A 19,090-nucleotide genomic window follows, 5' to 3' on the forward strand; every position below is an offset into this window, starting at 1 on the left:
AAATAATTGTTTCGACTTGACTACAATTTTTTAAATAAAAAATCCAAGGCACTTACCATTGAACTTTTTTATATCTCTTATAGTTTTCGAATAATATGGCTGGCACACTTATATCAATCACCTGTAGGCTATTCTGTTATTCAAGAAGTTCAACCAAGTTATGAAATGCTAAGGTAAGATAACAACAAATACAAACTCAAAAGGCAATTTTATTGCTCACTAATTTTACAAGGAATTTGTAACTAATTCTAAGCAAGTTTATAACGGATCTAAACTAAATAAACAGAATGTCATGTCTTTTGTAATTATATTTCACTCTCATCTAGGCCTACTACAGAATATTATTGTAAACAAAATAAGCTTTTGTAAAAGAATATGTTCACCTTAAACACATAGAAGGAAAAAATATAAACCTCGCAAAGAAATTATGAAATATATTATGCTAAAGCTATCTCTATTTGTACCAATGATACTGCAATTTTTATAATTTAATAATATATTTAGAGTATAATATTTCTATTTGGGCATTTAAGGAATCGTGCGTGGCTATGCTTAGAGATTGATTTTTGATAGGAAGAATTGGATATAGTATTTCATCATTAAATCTCGTAATCATGGTCTGGCAGTTAAGCACACCAGCCTTAACCTGTCACAGAGAGCTAGTTTAACTAGAGACTTACGTGGAACAACGTTTATTAGGGATTGAAACCGACTTACGGGCTGTTTGCAACCAAAAAATTAACACATTGCAAAAGGAGTTTATCACGGGTTTATCATAGTTCATCATTCACGGTCATTCACAGTTTATCATCATTCACGGGTTTATCGTAGTTCCGCCAAACTGACCAGTACTGACTAAACATGCGACTGGTGAACATCTCAATTGTTCCGTTTGGTTTGGTGGTTACTTTCGTAATTTCAGAGTTATATTTTGACTGAAAGTTTAACTATGGCTATTAAAGGCCTATCTACGTAATTTCATATTGATGTAGTTGACAAATGGATGTTAAACAACCCTTTTGTAGACCTGACAGCCAACATCAGGATACACGATACAAATACACTACAACAGATAAGTGTTTAACGTCCAGTCTCTATCTTGATATTGAAGTTTGGCAAAGATGTGTTGGTGTGGTCATGGGAAGGTTAGTCAGCAATTACCCTTAAAAAACCAACAAATTGTTATATTGATGAGACCACTGTAGTCTTTCATAAACATTTTTATCATATCACCTGTCCTTGGAGTGCACATTAGAATAGATACTACAGTCATCTAAGCCTTTTTTTAAACCCACTCTTCCTATCAAAAACTTACAAAGAAAAACTTACGTATTGACTACAACTCCTCGCATATAGTTCTGCAGGGAGCCTTACAATATCATAGCGTTATATTGAGTTTTAGAGTGAAAATACATTTAAAAAACTAGGATAGTTAGCAATTTTGATTTTATTCTGCATTGATTTTTATCTTTAAAAGTCTAACTACAAATCAATAAGTTTAAAATTTCATCAATATACTAGGATACTCACATGAGCATTAGCATAGAATGAAATATTTCATAGATCTGATCATGACTAGCTGCTAGTTAGTTGAGAAAGTGTTGATAATGATGTAAATTAATGCTACAGGAACTGTGAAATTACATTCACAATTTTTCTTTAAAAAAAAAAACGATATCTCCTATCGAATGTCCTACATTCAAATGTAAAAGAAATCAAACATATTAAGTACTGTTCTTGAATATCACAAACATGAATTGGTATTTATGAAAAGAGTGATAAACTTAAATTTAGATGAGAGGTTGCTACTAATTCTTTTGTCATAATTTGTTTAACAGTTTGCCAAAAATAGAGATTAACTGAACAGAGTGTATCCAGAGTTGACGAGACTTCCTAGTCTCTCAACATAGTGGTTTATTTTTTTATTTTCTTGCCAATTATCTATAAACTAGGTTAAGTTTTAGTTTTACCAATCAAACTAAGGGTTTATTATGAGAAACTGTTGAATATTGCAACCCAACTCATCTAGTCTGGATTAGTGATGGACCATCATATGTTTTTACATTGTACATATGAAGTTGTTTACTAAATATAATTCTGTGTTGTGTTGTGATTGTAAGAAAATAAAAGAGTTTACAACAAACTTTCTTTCATTAACTTTAATTTCACCAACAGAAACAAATAGTTTTGAAGTGATAAAGTTTCAAGTAAAAATGCTTCCTAAATTTGAATAGACATTTTTTTTAATATCACTTAATTTGCAGTAACAGTATTTTAACTAAACAGTTAAACCTTTCAATATATCAAATTTTGTTTATTGCTTTTTGTGTATCAATTGGACCGGATTCAAAATAAAATATGGAAGTTGAAATTAAAGCAAACCTGCAAAAATATCTCTTCAACCCATTGGGGAAGGAATTAATGCGCTGCCCACAGTGCCCTCTGTCGGCATTTAATTTTACTCTAATTGTTATAGAAAGAAAACCTTAGGTAATAAATTAATAATTCTTTCGCCATTTTGTTCACAGTAAAATTGTCTACAAAAAATGTGGCAATTGGATAGTCAAAGTGTAAAATAAAAAAATAAAACTCAAAAATATTATAAAATTAAAATTTTTTTAAACAATGTTTTTAAAGTAAACTTGATTTACAAATTCCAAGATTAAATGACACTACTGTTATCAAGTTCAATTGATTCCCTGTGTAGAATAATCACAAGTTGTTTACTTTTATAAGTAATAATATTAAAAAAATGTTTGTCTACCTTACTGCAGCTGATTTCGGGTGATGGGAAATAACCTGTCTCAATGTAAACCTGTAACCTGTGGAGTCCCTCAGGGCTCGGTACTTGGGCCATTATTGTTCGTGATAGTGGTCTATGACTTAAGTGTAAATGTCCCTACAGATATTGTTTTATACGCAGACGACACCACGGTAATCACCAGGAGTTCAGACTATAGTCAACTTTTAGAAAACTGTGAGTTGAATAAAAATGTTGTTGAGAACTGGCTCACAGCAAATAATTTAATTCTAAATAAAGATAAAACATCAACTGTAGTATTTAGTCTTAGAGAAATTCCTGAGATGCCAAATGAAAATCTGCATCCAAAGTTTTTGGGACTAACTTTTGATACTACTCTAAATTGGCAATATCATGTTCATTTGGTAAAGGCAAGACTTAGTTGAGTTAAGGACTTCTGTTGAATATTATTTATTTATAAAATTGACGTGCCAATGTATTTGCATGAAATATTTTCTGGCTGTATAAAGTTCTTATTCTTATTCTTGATATCTGGTTTCCATGGCAATACAACCTTGTTTGTTATTCCAAAAATAAATGAGTAAATATGCAAAACAAGAAGCAAGATATTTATAAACATCATAAGAGTAAGAAGAAACAAAAGTGGGGAAAATAATAATAATTAAATAACAAGTGGCGCTGTGTAGCGGTAACACGAGCAGCACTCGTAAGTCAGCCGCCGGGCCTGCAGCGGCCGTACGAATAACGCTCGTAAGTCGGCATTAACGGGTTAAACATTTGCTTTTTGTACTGGGTAAAATTGGGAAAACTTAACCTCAAACTACCTTTTACAAATAAAAATTTGTTGAATCAGTTTTGTTGACATAATTTTGGATACACAGCATATAGGCCTGAACAGATTGAAAAGCGCTGCACTTAAAAAACTTACTTTAAAATTTAGATTGCGGACAGCGTTTGAATCAAACAAAGAATATTTTTTGAAAAATTACTTAACTGGAAATTCTAATGTTACTTAGTAGCAACTCTCATTCTCTTATCAAATCTACAGTTTCATAAAATAATAAGTTCTTTAACTAAATACGGTAACTAAGCCGCCTAATCACACATATCCATACAGGGTGTTTCAATAATCTTTTAAATAACCCATCCTTTGGATTATTTAGAAATCAATCGTGGAAATATTTTCCATTGCCAACATTATCTCAAAAATAATATAATGTTTCAATGTATATTCATGGGTAATAGTAGTATTGATTTATGTAAATTCATTTTGAGAGTACATATTTATCCTTAAATTCTCCATTTTCCAAAACATTTTATACATTTTAACATCATATATTTACAAAGTTAAAGTTGAAAAGTTGAAGAAAGCTGATTCAATAGTTCTTTTCTTAGAAAAATGTTAAGAGTTGAAGATACATTATTTTGTCAAGCTAAAAGTTTACAAAAAATTGAAACTGCTCCTTATTAAGCGGACCTAAGAGTCACAAACCAATGGACGTTTTAGTTATTTCAATTCATCCAAAATCTCCAACCCAGTAACAACACTTCTAGAGCATTTCTTAAAGGATAACAGGGTTGATATGAAACATACAAGAATAATTGTCAAATTAAAGATGATCTAATTAAGTAATTATCACAGTCCATAGTATAAACTATTATTAATATTACTAACAAATCTATCACAAAGGTAGATTTAAGTAGTATTAAAAAACGTTTTTGAAAATATTGGAATTCTAGACAAACAAGAAGTATAGCAGCATTATACTCGCAAAGGGCATAGAACTTGACTTAATATACAAATGTATGATTTTGCATACAAAACCAAGTTTTGAAGGGCATATATAGTAAAATGAAAATATAAAGCATAAGTAAAAATAGCTTTTAAAAAAAACTTTAAATTATTACTCTCTAATTATTAACTGTAAAAGTTAAGCTGCCATTATAATTAGACTACTGTTTAACTAATCAATCATGATAGAATATTAGGTAAAAGTTATGATGGAGTATTTAGCAGTTCTATAACTGATATAACCAATTCCAATGAAAATATGGCTAAATACTCTACTATCGAATATACAAAGTTACACTTAAGACAACTAAATTCGTACGGTTCAACAATTAATTTCCTTAGCGAGTACAGCACCTAAACTGGATCTACTTATTCTTGCAAGTTCTGATAGAGGGTTTAGAGATTGCTTTTACTTGTCCAACTCTTTGCCAACCTAACCGGTAATACCCTTTTTTAATGGTTTTAATAATATTGCAACAAACTAGCTGATAAAATCATCTACACAAATAGTGGACTGGCGCAAGACCTGATAAACTCACTGCTATACTCAACTACTTATTAACTTTCTAAAAAAATTCTTTTAGCCACAAAAGCTTTTAACATTAAATTTGAGGCTTAGTTAAATTTTTAAAGTTAAATGCATAGACTTCTTTGTCCACTGACTGATTTATGTACTGAGATCTAAAAACGTGTTTTTTTAGAAAGTTTTATGAGTTACATTCATTTTGCTTTTGATCAACCAAATAGTTACGATACAAGTTTTCCATGAAAGCAAATTGACATTCTGAAGCCTTTTAAATGGGATCATGGGATTTTGATTATTATTTAACACTGGAAACCAGGTTAAAATTGTTGGTACAAGCAAATGCAATTTGAGCCCTGTATCGAAATTTGTCAGAAATAACAAAGATGATCCATTAGCTATCTACGACACACAACTATTTACAAAGCGATGTCAAAAAATATTCATTCACTTTCCCGAGGCCTCTTGTAATCAATATAAAACAAGTTAGTCTCTCAACATTCCATTTACAAACCAACAACAACTTTACAATAAATATCACTTTCCTTAAACTAACTCTGAGCATTTATGCATTAAAATTAATAACTTCAATACATGAAATGTGGACTTCCTCAGCTGTACATTTAGCAAGGCGAAAAGCGTGATAAAAACAGTTTAGGTCTCAAGTAATAGTTTGAATACTAATTAGCTTCTACCTATGGCACATCTGACGTACAAAAATAGTAACGTTCATAGCATTTGTACTAACATAATCTAATCCTTCTCTTAATCACCTACCTACGGTAATCTAGTACAGCTGATGGCTAAAATGTGTAAGTATTCTAATAATTTATCTTTTGATCATTAACTTCTACATCGATAATCCAAATACTTTACTTTGAAAAATTCATAAACAATAGTATACACGGAAAGAGGCACACTCTAAATCGACACCTGATGACCCATCTTGTGTCAAATAAATTCATCAACTTGAGTTATCAGTTTTCTTTCAAAATATGATATTTATTGTTAACAATAATATTTAAAATAATTTAAGTCGATCACAAGTTAAATGTGATATAATAGTCTGAACAGAAATGACTTGCCAAATGTGGGGATGGCGCAAGTCTATTAATGACGAAATATTTCAATTTCAATGATTAAGATAAACGACAATGTCTTGATATTCATTCATCTTTGATAAAAAACCTTAAATCTATTAACTTGAAAGATTGTCTACTAACTCCACCTTAGAGGAACAACAGGCTAAAACACAATGATAACATCAAGGCCAAAGTACATTCACGTCTTTCTGATATATGTATGAGCTTTTAGAGGATGATTACCAGAAGATGAAAAAAAAATAGAGAGTTATTGTGAACAACTGATGTTATGAAATAGTTAATGAACACAAGAGGTCTAATAATACTGAACAAATTAACTTAAGACCAATCTTACATTCATGAACAAAACCTACAGCAGAGTTTTATTGATCTTACATCAACCTAAAGCTGAATTTACCCTTAAATTCTGTTGGCTGATCAATAGCCCATTTTACAGTTTGGATAAGTTTATTAATTATAAAATCATTCAGATGTAACTTTAAAAAAAATATTTTAGTACGTCTGTTTAGTTTAAATATAAAATGTATTGTGATTATTGACTAAGCTTTGATTTTAGCTGTTGTAATGACTTTGTCAAGATTTTATAAATATTTGAAAGAAGTTAAAGAATATTTCATTACATTGACAACATTTTTTTTATTCAAAGAAATCCAAAAATTCAGTATGATACTCTATGAATTAAATTGATTCAAATAGTTTACTATTTCTAATTTTGTAAAGTAAGACAGTAAACCCATGAATAACTGATTATTATTTATATTTAAATAACTTCTTGATCAGCATTGTATGTGTTATTAAATTTACAGAAAGTAAATAAAAAAGATGTCTTATAACACTTAAAACATATATATTTACGCTTATACTGTTACTCACAAGACCGTAAATATAAAAAAAGATGGTAAGTGGTGATCGATTTCGACCATATAAAAATTATTGTTATTATAGGCTACAGTAAATTTGTTATTTCATGAGATATTTATGCCATGATCCCTATTAAACAACTCATTACAGTCAAAATAAATGAAACCTTATCATGTTAGGTTTACACACCCTAGATAAAGAATACCTAATTAGTAACAAATTATTAGAAAGATTTGTGTCACACTTTCACTTTTGATGCGTTTTCCAGATCTAATGGCTTATTTGAGGACACAAACTCAAAACTGACAAATAAATATCACTTGCAAAAAAAAACTAGAATATCTAAACAAAACTATAGTGTAAGTTAAAACAACCCAAAACAACCTTTCTTCAATTTAAAAGTAAATCACTTTCTTCCCTGTACGCTACAATTCTACATGAGAATATCGAGATAACATTAAAAGAAAATGTTTGAGCATAAAGACCGACTGTGGCATGTGGAGTTTGTGGTTAGTGACATGTTGTGGAGACGGGAAGGCGTTTGGCACGGTAGTGGGAGGTGGGAGTGGTGACCAAGAAGGGGGTAGATGTAGGGGTGGAACAGTTGCTGACATGAGAGAAGGCCGTACGGAGATCATCAGGAGACATACGGTGGTTGGTGAACACCTTGGGGTTGCAAGAATCCGACAGTTTCCGTCTTTGGTAGAAGAAACCATAGTGGTTGAGGGGCTTCACACCAGCTGCACGAGAGCAGACACCTGTGTTATAAGAAGAAAAAAAATGTTATGATCACCTGATTAAAAGCTGACAAAAATAGTTTAAAGTACAAATAATCAATGAAACTTAGAATTTTAGAAAATACTATCTCAATGTACAAAAACAACAGCCCCTGAAATTATAACTGAGACATTGCCTATCCATACAAGTTATTATCCAGGGGTACTTTATCAATGTATTAATTCTTTACCTCACTGAAATAAATTACTACTGTAATTTATCCTTTCTCAATGAGGATAAATTTTCAAGGGTTTTATTTGTTCATACCAAAACATACATAGTGTGGCTATCAGTGATAGTTGCCTTTAACACTGTTTGCTTGTCATACTATTGAAAACTGCTGACACAGCTTAGCAGGCAAATAATATAACACAAGTTGTATAGCCACAAACCGCTTTTACAACCTGACTAGTGGGCCAATCACATGGTCACATTAATGGTTTGGCAAACAATTCTTGTTTATTTTTCTTTTCATTAAAAGAAATTAGCTTTGGTGGAAACTTGTGACTGATGTGTAAACATTGAATTTTGTACGTAACAAATTGATTGATAGGTAAATCTTAAAACTGAGATCTGACCAGCAAAATTTGACAATCAAGTATATATAGTTAATGGTAGATTTCCATCAACAATAGAACCAAAAATTCACGTTCCCATCAGTTTCAACAGAGAACAAGGGTAACAATAAATACCTGATGTATTTTTCTGCATGAATAAAAAGGAGACAGTCATGCAAATTGTCCATCCCTGCCTTTTATATTTTCAAAGTCAGATGTATTATGCTAACTTTAACCCTCCAACTGGTATAAGTCACGATCGCGACTCAATTACGTCACGCGATTACTGGTAAGATCGCGATCGCGACCCATTTGCAAGCGTTATGTAAAACACAATTTACTCCGTTATTTTACGTTTAATATCTATGTATTTTATATAGTATTAAAGAGCAAACACTGAGCAATCTAGTCATCATATGTTTAGTTGCATTTGTTGAAAAAAAAGAATGTTGGCAAGCCTGTATTTCAGTTGATTGTTTGTGTTCGCTTGCATCGTCTAGTCTGCCGCATTTTGTTGTTAACCCTTTACTTTGAATGCTTTAAAATGAATATTTTAGTGAGTTGTGGTGAGTTTTTAACTTAAAATGAGTGAACTAAGTAATTCTAGTGCAATTAGGGCCTGTTTGAATGATGCTGAACCAATATCTGACCTACAAAGTGATGTATTCAGTGAAAATGAAAATGAAATTGATGACAGTGATGTGGGTTCAGATGTGTATGGTTCTGACATATCTTTGACTGATTTTTCATCTGGGAGTGGGGAATTATACTTTCCAAACAGTGAAGATGAGAACTCAGATACATCTATTACAGATTTTGGTCTTCCAAGACCTAGGCCTAGGCCTAATGAAGTAGGCTTGCGTAGGCCTTTGCCAAGTTCTCCAGAACACTCAGATCCAGATGACCCTCCTATCCCTGAGGTAAATAACCCTTTGAATCAACCTAATTATACTCTGCCAGGGCCTAGGATTAGCTCGGGTGTACACTGGGTTAGGGTTTACCCACCTGAACAAATGTTTGACGTCACAAAAAAATTTCAGGTACGAAATCCAGGTCCTCGAAATCTTCCTCCCCGGAATAGCAACCCTATTACATATTTCTATCTTTTCTTTACTAATGTTATCTGGGGTATGATGGTGAGGGAAACAAATGCTTATGCAAGCAGACAAATAGAATCAGCTATAAATGGAGGTACATTGACGCCAAACAGTAGACTAAGAAGGTGGAAAGAAACCTCTATCAAGGAAATGAAGCGTTTTATGGCCCTTCTTATAAATATGGGGCTGAATTACAAACAGAACATTGAAAATTATTGGTCAACTGTTAGATCTCAGAGATTACCTTTTTTTCCTGATAATATGAGCCTAGTAAGATTTCAGGCACTGAGATCAATGTTCCATCTTAGCTCTCTACAGTATATACCAAAAGGACAGCTCGGACATGATCCATGGTTCAAAGTGCGACATTTCTATGAGCTAATGAATGGATATTTTAAAGTTTATTTTATTCCAAACCAGAACATTTCATTAGATGAGTCTATGATAGGGATGAAGAATAGGTGTACATTTATAAAATATATGCCTAACAAAAGACATGCCCGCTTCGGTATAAAAAAATTTGAAGTGTGCGATAGTGACACCGGGTACGTACTTCATTCTGAGCTGTACAGTGGTAAAGACATCCTTGAAAATACAAATCCTGATATTGCATTTACAGAAAAGGTAGTTTTACACCTACTAAATAAATTCTACTTACTCAATAAAGGATATCATCTGTACACAGATAATTACTACACTAAATTACCTCTTGCCAAAAAGTTACTTCAACATGAAACTTACATTACCGGTACCGTCAACAAGCGGTCAAAAGAACTCTCCAAAAGTGTTTTAGATGCTAAATTACAACCTGAGACATCAATCTACTTTAGAAAGCAAGGAGTTCTGCTTGTTGGCTACAAACAAAAGAAAAAACGCAAGCCTGTTTACCTTATAACAACTGGATACCCCGCGGATGACCGTGTAGTAAAAAGTAAAAAAAGTGGAATAGAGGCTATAAAACCATCCCTAATAAATGAGTACAACCTTCATATGGGTGGTGTGGACAGCAAAGATAAGTCTATATCACAGCACCTGTACAAGAGCTACAAAAAAATATTGGAAGAAGATCTTTGAAAATTTTTTGGACATGGCTCTCCTAAACAGTTATATTTTGTACCTGAAAAATACTGACCAGCCTATGACACGATACAACTATATGGTTAGCATCGTTGAAAGTTTATCAAGTGATGTTGCAGTGCCTAACCCAAGAGCTCAGATACCAGACGTTGGTCCTGGAGGAGATGCAGGACCCTCTGCGTCCCATGTATTGACGAGATTGCCTGGAGTACAACTCAGGATGTGTGTTGTGTGTTCCACTCCACAAAAAAAGTCCAGGAGTCATTTTTGGTGCCCTGCATGTAACTCAGGAGTGCACCCAGGCTGTTTTCACAAGTTGGAGCACTTTTGGAGAGCACCCAAGAGGGGTAAGAGAGCAAGGGAAAATAACGCTAACGATTCTGACTAGAATTCTTCTTGTAAACGGTTAGCTCCTTTGTCCAAAGTTGATTCTAAGACTTGTATTTTTTATTTTGTAAATAATTTCAATTCACATATAGGCCTAAAACACAATATTTTTATGGTGAAATGAAGTGAGAAGCCTGGGGCAGTGGTTTCCAGCACAGGTCCAGCAGGTCTTGTGTTTGTGCGGAAAAAGTGCTTCGTGTTTTTGTCACATATTTGCTTTATAGACTGTTTTTGTTATATAAACTAGCAAGTGTTATACATAGTTGGAAAGACAATGAAACTGTGAACATTTTGGCTATCTTATTTTTTGATATAATACATATTTGACCAGAGATAATATACTAAAAGAAGAAGAAACATTTTTTTTCAATATTGCTGTACCCACATAGGAGGAATACCTGTTAACATACTTGTAAGTACACCATTAAAACTATTATTTTTGAATAGGTTATTTCTTTCTGAAAAAAATCTATATGTATGTTTTTTGTACCATTTTATATGTTTTATGTGGTATTTACTAAATAATTGCGCGGTGGTCAAAAAAACCTTACCAGTACGGGAAATTTTAATGACCAGCTGGAGGGTTAACCTTATCCATCTTCATTTTCCCCATCCTACTCTATTCAATCTATACATCGACTTACTTATTTTTTTCATGTCAGTTTGTACTCAAATGTGCAGATGGATTTAAATTTGTTTTGCCAAACCTTTAATGCATTTGGGTAATAGCAGAACCCTACCCAGGTTGTAGGCGTAAATGTGTGAATTATTTAAATCCCATTCCACCAAATAGTAAAAACTGTAATGAAGGCTGATCTAGAAGCGAACTCATCGCCCGTGAAACGTCACATTATTTGTAGGCCTAATTAATTGGTAATTTTGTAATTGTTTGTATTGGGTATTACAGTGGACCTTAACGACCTCGCATTAACAGATATCTGATTATCAGCCCTTGCTCGTAAAATACATCAGTTTGTTTTAATCGACATAGTTTTGAAAGTAGTTTGGTTTATCCGACGCTTTCTAGGAATCTCGGCATTTCCACTCCCCTGCTTGGCGATGGAAACAATTTGTTAAACTCTACAGGGTGTAACTGTAAATAAACATCCTGTCTTGTACCAAAATGGTTGCTTGTTTCTTTCATTTCAACAATAAGTTCTGCACTGTATTACGATAGATTTGGAAAACATATATTAATATTACTAAAGGTTAAATAAGAATTTTTATTGACTCTTGCCTACAACTATAATTTATTCCACTGAAAGACATAGGACATAATATTTTATTCGTCTTTTAACATTTGTACACGTATTGATAGGTCAAATTTAGAGTATATATTAAGTATTTGTCCTTGTTGAAGCTTAAGTAAGCAAAATTAAGCTTGTAATTAAAAGGTTAAGTACTATACTAAGGATATCAAGAAATTAAGGAAAGTTTCTTTCTGATGCCACTGGGCGTGCGCCGATCTTCTATAGTAAGATTCAAAATTAAAGTCCCATTTCTTCAGGTAGAGTGGACCCATCCTACCTAATCCTGCTTGTCAAAACAACGCTATTGTTGGGAGCTTGGCGATGCAGGCGGGCCGGGGTTACCGCCCTCCCCTCGCTGTTCCTAGAAATCCCGTGTCCTACTACAATTTGCATAAATTGAACCATAAGACTTGGAGCATCATGTGAAGGCTCAATTTTTCGTCTGAAAAAGAGGAATAAAACAAAAAATTTGAGTGAACACTCTACGATTTCCCGTTACCGAGTTATCAGGTTGAGAAGTTAGTCGATGTATGAACCTGCTCTGGTTGGGCGCCTTGGGAAAATCCGTTCCTATGAATCATTGCTAACGGGATACCGATTTCACTCAGTTAGTTTGTGTCTTTCAACGAATGAACATCATAGCGATGTGGCGTCCGTCTAGTAATACGGCACCATAGTGATAGTAACATTGATCGAGAAGTGGTTCAGCCAAAACTAGCAGGGAGCGGAAACCACCTCACAAAGGGGCAACAAGCCGCTATTATGTCTATGGTCAGCTATGCAAAGGAAAAGGGAGCAAAAAGTCAAACAGCTGATGCGTGCAAGATTCTGGGAGTGTCAAGGAAAACAGTGTCTAGGGTAAATGCCAAAATGTTAACTTCGTTGAAAAAGAGGGCGGACACGGAAGTTTCAAAGAGTGGATGACTTTCAATGGAAACTTATTCAAAGAACAGTGTACGAACAATTTTCCAAAAGTCAAGTCCCACAATTTGTTCTGTGCATCAGGCGTTATGTGAAAAAGACCCTGATTTTACTTAATCAAAGTCCCATCTAAACAGGATGCTAAGGTCACTGGCTTCAAATTTAGGAAACTAGATCGACAATGGCGGATCACAATGTCACACCAGATTGTTCTTTTGCATGATAAGTAGGGATGGACGGGTCTCGAAATTTCGGGAAATTTTAAATCTCGTTCTACGAGACGATAATTGTGAATACAATACAGTGTCGTCAAGAGAAAGAGAGTACTGTTCATTTAGAGATGTTAAGCTCCATTTCATTCTTGAGGCATTACAATAATACTTGGTCAAGGTCGGCTGGAAGCATATCACAATCGAAGAAATTTCTTTGCATATTTTAGCGTCATCTGTGAAGAGTAATATTTTACAATTTATGACTGCTGAGACCAGGTCATTAACAAATATGGAAAAAAGCACAGGGCCCAACAAGGAGCCCTGGAGGACTCCAGAAAGAACAGGAAAGGCGGTGAATGTACATCCATTGTATCTGACTATCTGGTGACAATTGCTGACATAGCTTCTGAACCAACTTAGCATGGGTCCAGGAACACCCAAAATGCAGAGCTTAGCCAGTAGATGTTCATGACCCAATCTGTCAAAAGCCTTCGACATGTCCAAGTAAATGCTGTCTACTTGACGACTTCTGTTAAAGGCTGAAATTATATCATCTTATTCTTGATGGATAACTAGGATAAATGCAGCTGAACTACCACTATAGAAACCATGCTGGTCTATTGATAAGTGGTTCTTAATACGAATATTTCTACAAAATAATCAAGGACCAGGGATTCAAAAACTTTGGCAAGCGATGATTGTATGGAAATTGGTCTGCAATTTATTATGTCTGAAGAATTACAATTCTTGAAAATAGGTGTGACAAAGCTCGTCTTCAGGCAGTGGGGAAATAGGTATACTGTCAAGTGCGGAGCAAGAATCCAGCTACAGTACTTTGAGGATGGAATATCGCCATGACCAGCTCAAGATTCTTATTACTGTTCAAGGAGGAAAGGACCTTTTTGATTTCATTGCAAGAAACAGAAAATTCAGTGAAGGAACCAGCTGTCCACTGTTCTTCGAAGAAAGCATATCTTTCAGATGGTTTGAAAACTGATGCAAAGATCTCACAGATGTCTTGTGGGATATTTGCAGTTTTCTCATCAAGGCTTGTTGTATTATTGGTTATGGCAGAGTTAATGTGAGCCTAGAAAGCTTTAACATTGTACTGCATGGAGTCTTTAATCTTGCTAATGTACTGTTGGTAACAACGTGAAGTGAGTTCCTTACAATGTGCCCTTACACGACAAAAATCATGGTAATAATGCAGGTTTGAAGTAGCCTTAAACTGACGGGAGCTTCATCTTCAAGATTACCAGCTTCTTTAGATCATGAGAAGTTATCTTCCTTCCCAACATGGGAAGGAAGATATTCTAATGCATTTAATTGGTGTATGAGACTTGATTAGGATACTAAATTTGGTACAAAAGTCTGAAAAAGATGCTTCAATTTTATCAGGATTATATAGGAAGGGATACTGCCTGTGCTGTAAGTCATTAAAAATTGCTTCTTTGTTACTATTCATGAAGTCGTATTTGCTAACATATCTATTTGTTTTGCAAAGACCAGAACATGTTACTTCGATGTCCAATGCAGGGCAATGAGATTCAGATGGTACCAATGGGTCCAGGACCAAATCGACACAAACCTTGTTGAGAGAGAAAAACAAAAGGTCAAGTAAAGCACCTTGCTCATAAAAAAAAACCCATTACACTATTGCAACTGGAAGAAAGATGCAAAATAGAACGAGAAGATGAATCGTGTGTCGTTTCGGTGCAGCATGACCAATCTCTATTTCGCAGATTGAAATCCCCAACTATAAAAAGTGGTCCAGGTGAGTTGAGGGAAAATAGAATTTCTTCACAAAGAGAGCAAAATTTTGAATTATCCGTCCTAGGTTTGGCCCCGTTAGGTTCGATTAAGAAGGGGTCTACTGTATAATGTTCTGTGTTACAATGGTTGGGAATGTTCTACAAGAGCTTGATAGATAGCAGCACAGTACAGCTTGAGAGAGTAAATAGAAGGAAATTCAGGAATCTTAATGTATTGAGGCCTCACACTAAATTGGTTCTCTTTGTGATGAGATAACACATTCTGGTGTTTGGCTGGCTTATTAATTTTTGGCTTATTTCATTATTTCATATCTAATAAAGCTACAGGAAACTTCTTATGAGTTAACCATTGCCGGACGGGTGACAGATATATCTGCCTAAGTCTTTGGCGATAAAGGACGGGTGGCGGATATATCCGCTTATGGTTTTTGATGTTCCGGACGGGAAGCGGATATATCCGCCTTCTCTTCAGACAGGGGGCTCACGCTTGCGTGGGTTCGTGGCCTGGGCGACCACGCGGACCCTAGCTCTCCCAGAGGGGAGGTAATTGCCCGGTGTTGGAACCGGCACTTCAGGTAGATCACAAGCTATGGACGACTGGACAAGCCAGCCTCTTTGGGTTTACCCAAAGTGAGAGTACCCAGTGACATTCCCTCCATTCAGGGTGGTGGGGGTGTTCAGCTCTGCTAGTGTTGATTAAGTTCATAGATCTTTCACCTGCCTGTAGCTTGTGGTTGTGACTTAGTCCTACCTGTCGTGTACGACTGGCATTTTGTGAGGCATATCCTCGACTTTGGAAGTAGCCTCGTCCTGGGAGGTGAAATACCTAGCCCCCAGAGGGGAGGTAAATGCTCCGTGTTGGTATCGGCATTTTCAAGTTGGCCACAGACATGGACGACTGGGCATCGGGTCCCAGTGACATTCCTTTATCCAGGATGGAGGGGTGTTTAGCTCTAGGAGAGATGGAAGTACATCATAATCTCTAACCTACCTGTGTCTGTGGTTCTTTGGGCTTCGGCCTGCTTGTTGTGTGCGACCAGCATTCAGTGGGCAAATCCTCGACTTTGGAAGTAACCTTTCCTGGAGGTGAAAACGGGCAAGTACCCGCAGCTCATGGGGACACTCAAGGGCAACGTAACTTTCCGCAGTGTGAGGGCAACGGTTTGTAGGTACTTATGCAAACCAATCCCTGTCTCTGAGCACGGACGGTATGGTTATCTTGAGTGTGGGGGGTTCTTCCCGGAACCTCAATTGAGTCAAGGGTGTCGCCACCTCTGGTGGATAGGTTCATCCGGGTGGGTCCCACTTCTATACCTGCCTCCTTTTGGGAAACCCTGATGGCCTGGCAGTGATGTTGGGTCTGACGGGCAAACGAAGTAGATCGGGTGCTGGGTCCGAGCCCGCCAGGGGTATCTGGGGATCTATCGCTCTGGTTATCTCTGGTTTCCCAGCAACTGGGTAAGGCCTCGATCGGGTAGTGGTGTAAATGGGAGGTTGGGGTTCCCCCCGTCAGCGTGCTGACGGTCCCCTTCCTTCTGGCTATTGATGGCGGGCTTGCCTGTCAGGGATTAGATAGGTCCCGAGTGTTGCTTGCACTAAATGCGTCGGGGCGCTCCATTATGGACCTCTAGGTTCCGACCTAGTGGAACCCAGGTGGAGTGACGCTTAAACAAGCAGCCGGAATCCCTGGTTAGGATTGAGGGGCAACCCTCTTTCCGAAGGGTCTGCTTCGGCAGCCGGCGAGCCTGATGACCTTAAGTCATCCGCCCATGATGTGCTAAAGGTTGATGCGTAAGCTTCGGCCTACATCATGGGGCCCGGGTTGAGTCTCACGACAGGTACCGGGTACGTAGTCAGGGGGCTTCGGCTCTCATGACAAAGAATAATAATAATAATAATAATAATAATAATAATAATAATAATTCTCTTCAGACAGACTGGCAGGTGCTTGAGCAGTAACCAGATGTTTCGCGGTACCAAGGCGCCAATTAAGTTAAGTTATTTTTTAACTTACTTTTACTTAAAAACACAAAAAAATGAACTGTTGCATATATGCGACGTTTGGTCTATTTCAAGAAAACTATGATAATTTTCACTATTGTCTTCGCTGTAGACCGGGCGTCGCAAATATGCAACATTACAAAAGGTTATAAAAAATACAGAAAAACAAGAATAAATTATTAACAAACACGATTGTAGTGCATTACAATGTAAATGATCGCTGTTTTACAGGTTTTCGCCCATTGTCTGTGTGTACTGTTAACCAAGTGACAGTCGGTCTATGTGTAAGATTAAAATGTATACCTCGGTCTGTGGCAATGACCGCGACGTCGCATGAACGTGTTATTTTATGTATACTTGTAGAACAAAACACAAATAAGAAAAATTAATTTTTATTTTTTCCTATAATTTTTTCCCGTTCTATGTCACGATTTTGCGCGTCCGGGAAGGGTTAACAGGTGTGAGTCAAGGCCTACGTTGAAAAGTAATGATTTTGTTATGTTTGTCTAGTGTGCTTGGATTATGAATCCTGAGATTTTAACGCACAATTTCTCAGTCTTGCTGAGAAGAATTAATTGTGTGACCAAACAACCGAACAACAAATTCATTACTATATTACTGTACCTGTGATATAGACGTCCTCCAAATGTATGATGGGGGTACTGAGAGCAGCTTTGTAAAGTTTTGAAACAACATCTTGGGACATCACATAACCGGTGCCAGACAAGTAGTTGGGGAAGTAAGGCTCGTTGAAGATGTACTGAGGAGTGTACCTGGAAAAGCAAAACTCTTTCATTCATATAAGCCTCAAAACTTGTATAATGAGGAACATAGTATGTTCTCTATGATTGATTTGAGAGTTCAAGATAAAAACAGACTATAACAACTATCCTGTATCTATTAGTTTGTGGGAAAAGTAACTATTTTACAATTTAAGGAGGTAACATAGACGACGAGGTTCTAGGTTTAACTGAATGGGGAAGAATCCCCTTTGGCACAACAAACAGAAAACTTTACACTATACACAGAAAAGACAATATTTTACTGTCATAATTTGTAGGTATTCCTTGTTTGAAGATTCTTTCAGTAACAGTGAAATATTCTAATTTTGTATATAGTGTAAAGAGTTTTGTGTTTCTTGTGCCAGAGTGTTATCTTTCCCATTCAGGTAACCCTGATACCATAGCGAAAATTCTTAAAACGTAGAAATTAGTTCTGTTTGTTCCATCCACATAAGCCTTTTATCCTGATTTTAAAATTCATTTCAATCCAGATTAAGTTTCAAAAATATAGTATTTATTTACCAATACTAACATGATCATACCATTGTATTTTATACTTACTGATTGCAATTAAATTACTGTAAAAGGGATACATTTTTGTGGGGCAGACTTAAGTAAACATCAGATCCATCATTTGCCATATTAGGCCAGTCAATCTAGAGTCAAAATAAGCATAACATGAAACTTAAGGTAATATGAATAAAATATATGGGATTTTGTCAACAAAGGTGTCCATAATCATACTAAAAATCAAGAGAAATCAAATTGGTGGAAAGCCACCATTTTAGAAAAAACTACCGCCATATTGGATTTATGTAAGCTTTGAGTAAAACATCAATAGTTTGACAACTAAGCGTCTTAAAAATCTGCGGTTTGTCTTAATAGCTTCCTCTTTAAGTCTACTATAAGATAATAACAGCTTTTATACCATTGAAATATTGTTTTGTTTAAATGAGACAGCTTAAAATTGAAACAATACCAAATTTCAAAGATTTCTTTAGTAAAACCTTTAAATTTTCTCAAATACAAACTCAGGTGATAAGAACATACATATTATATGGCTCTTAAAAGAATCTGCATTACATTTTGAACAATAATAATCATCACATCAGTTTGTATCTTGCTTTGAAGATGGGATAAATTTGTTATTAGTCTTCAACTTGGAACGCTATCAGTTACGCGCGCTGAACCGCGACATCTAGTACGGGTAAAATACA

The 19,090-nt window shown here is 35.4% G+C and overlaps 1 protein-coding gene across 1 annotated transcript in view; it reads right to left on the bottom strand.

Moving 5' to 3' along the window:
* Window positions 1–219: 219 nt before the first annotated feature.
* Window positions 220–19,090, bottom strand: part of LOC128997738 (beta-1,3-galactosyltransferase 1-like) — a 59,653-nt gene continuing 40,782 nt past the window's right edge. Inside the window, exons 5-6 of the mRNA XM_054423388.1 lie at window positions 17,716–17,864; window positions 220–7,798 (exon numbers count right to left, since the gene is read on the bottom strand). Coding sequence (XP_054279363.1) covers window positions 7,551–7,798; window positions 17,716–17,864 — 397 coding nt within the window. The 3' untranslated portion in view covers window positions 220–7,550. The remainder of the gene's footprint in view (window positions 7,799–17,715; window positions 17,865–19,090) is intronic.

This window comes from Macrosteles quadrilineatus, unplaced genomic scaffold, assembly GCF_028750875.1.
Source record: "Macrosteles quadrilineatus isolate MER2022 unplaced genomic scaffold, UCM_ALF_1.0 Scaffold_7__1_contigs__length_78375512, whole genome shotgun sequence".
NCBI lineage: Eukaryota > Metazoa > Arthropoda > Insecta > Hemiptera > Cicadellidae > Macrosteles > Macrosteles quadrilineatus.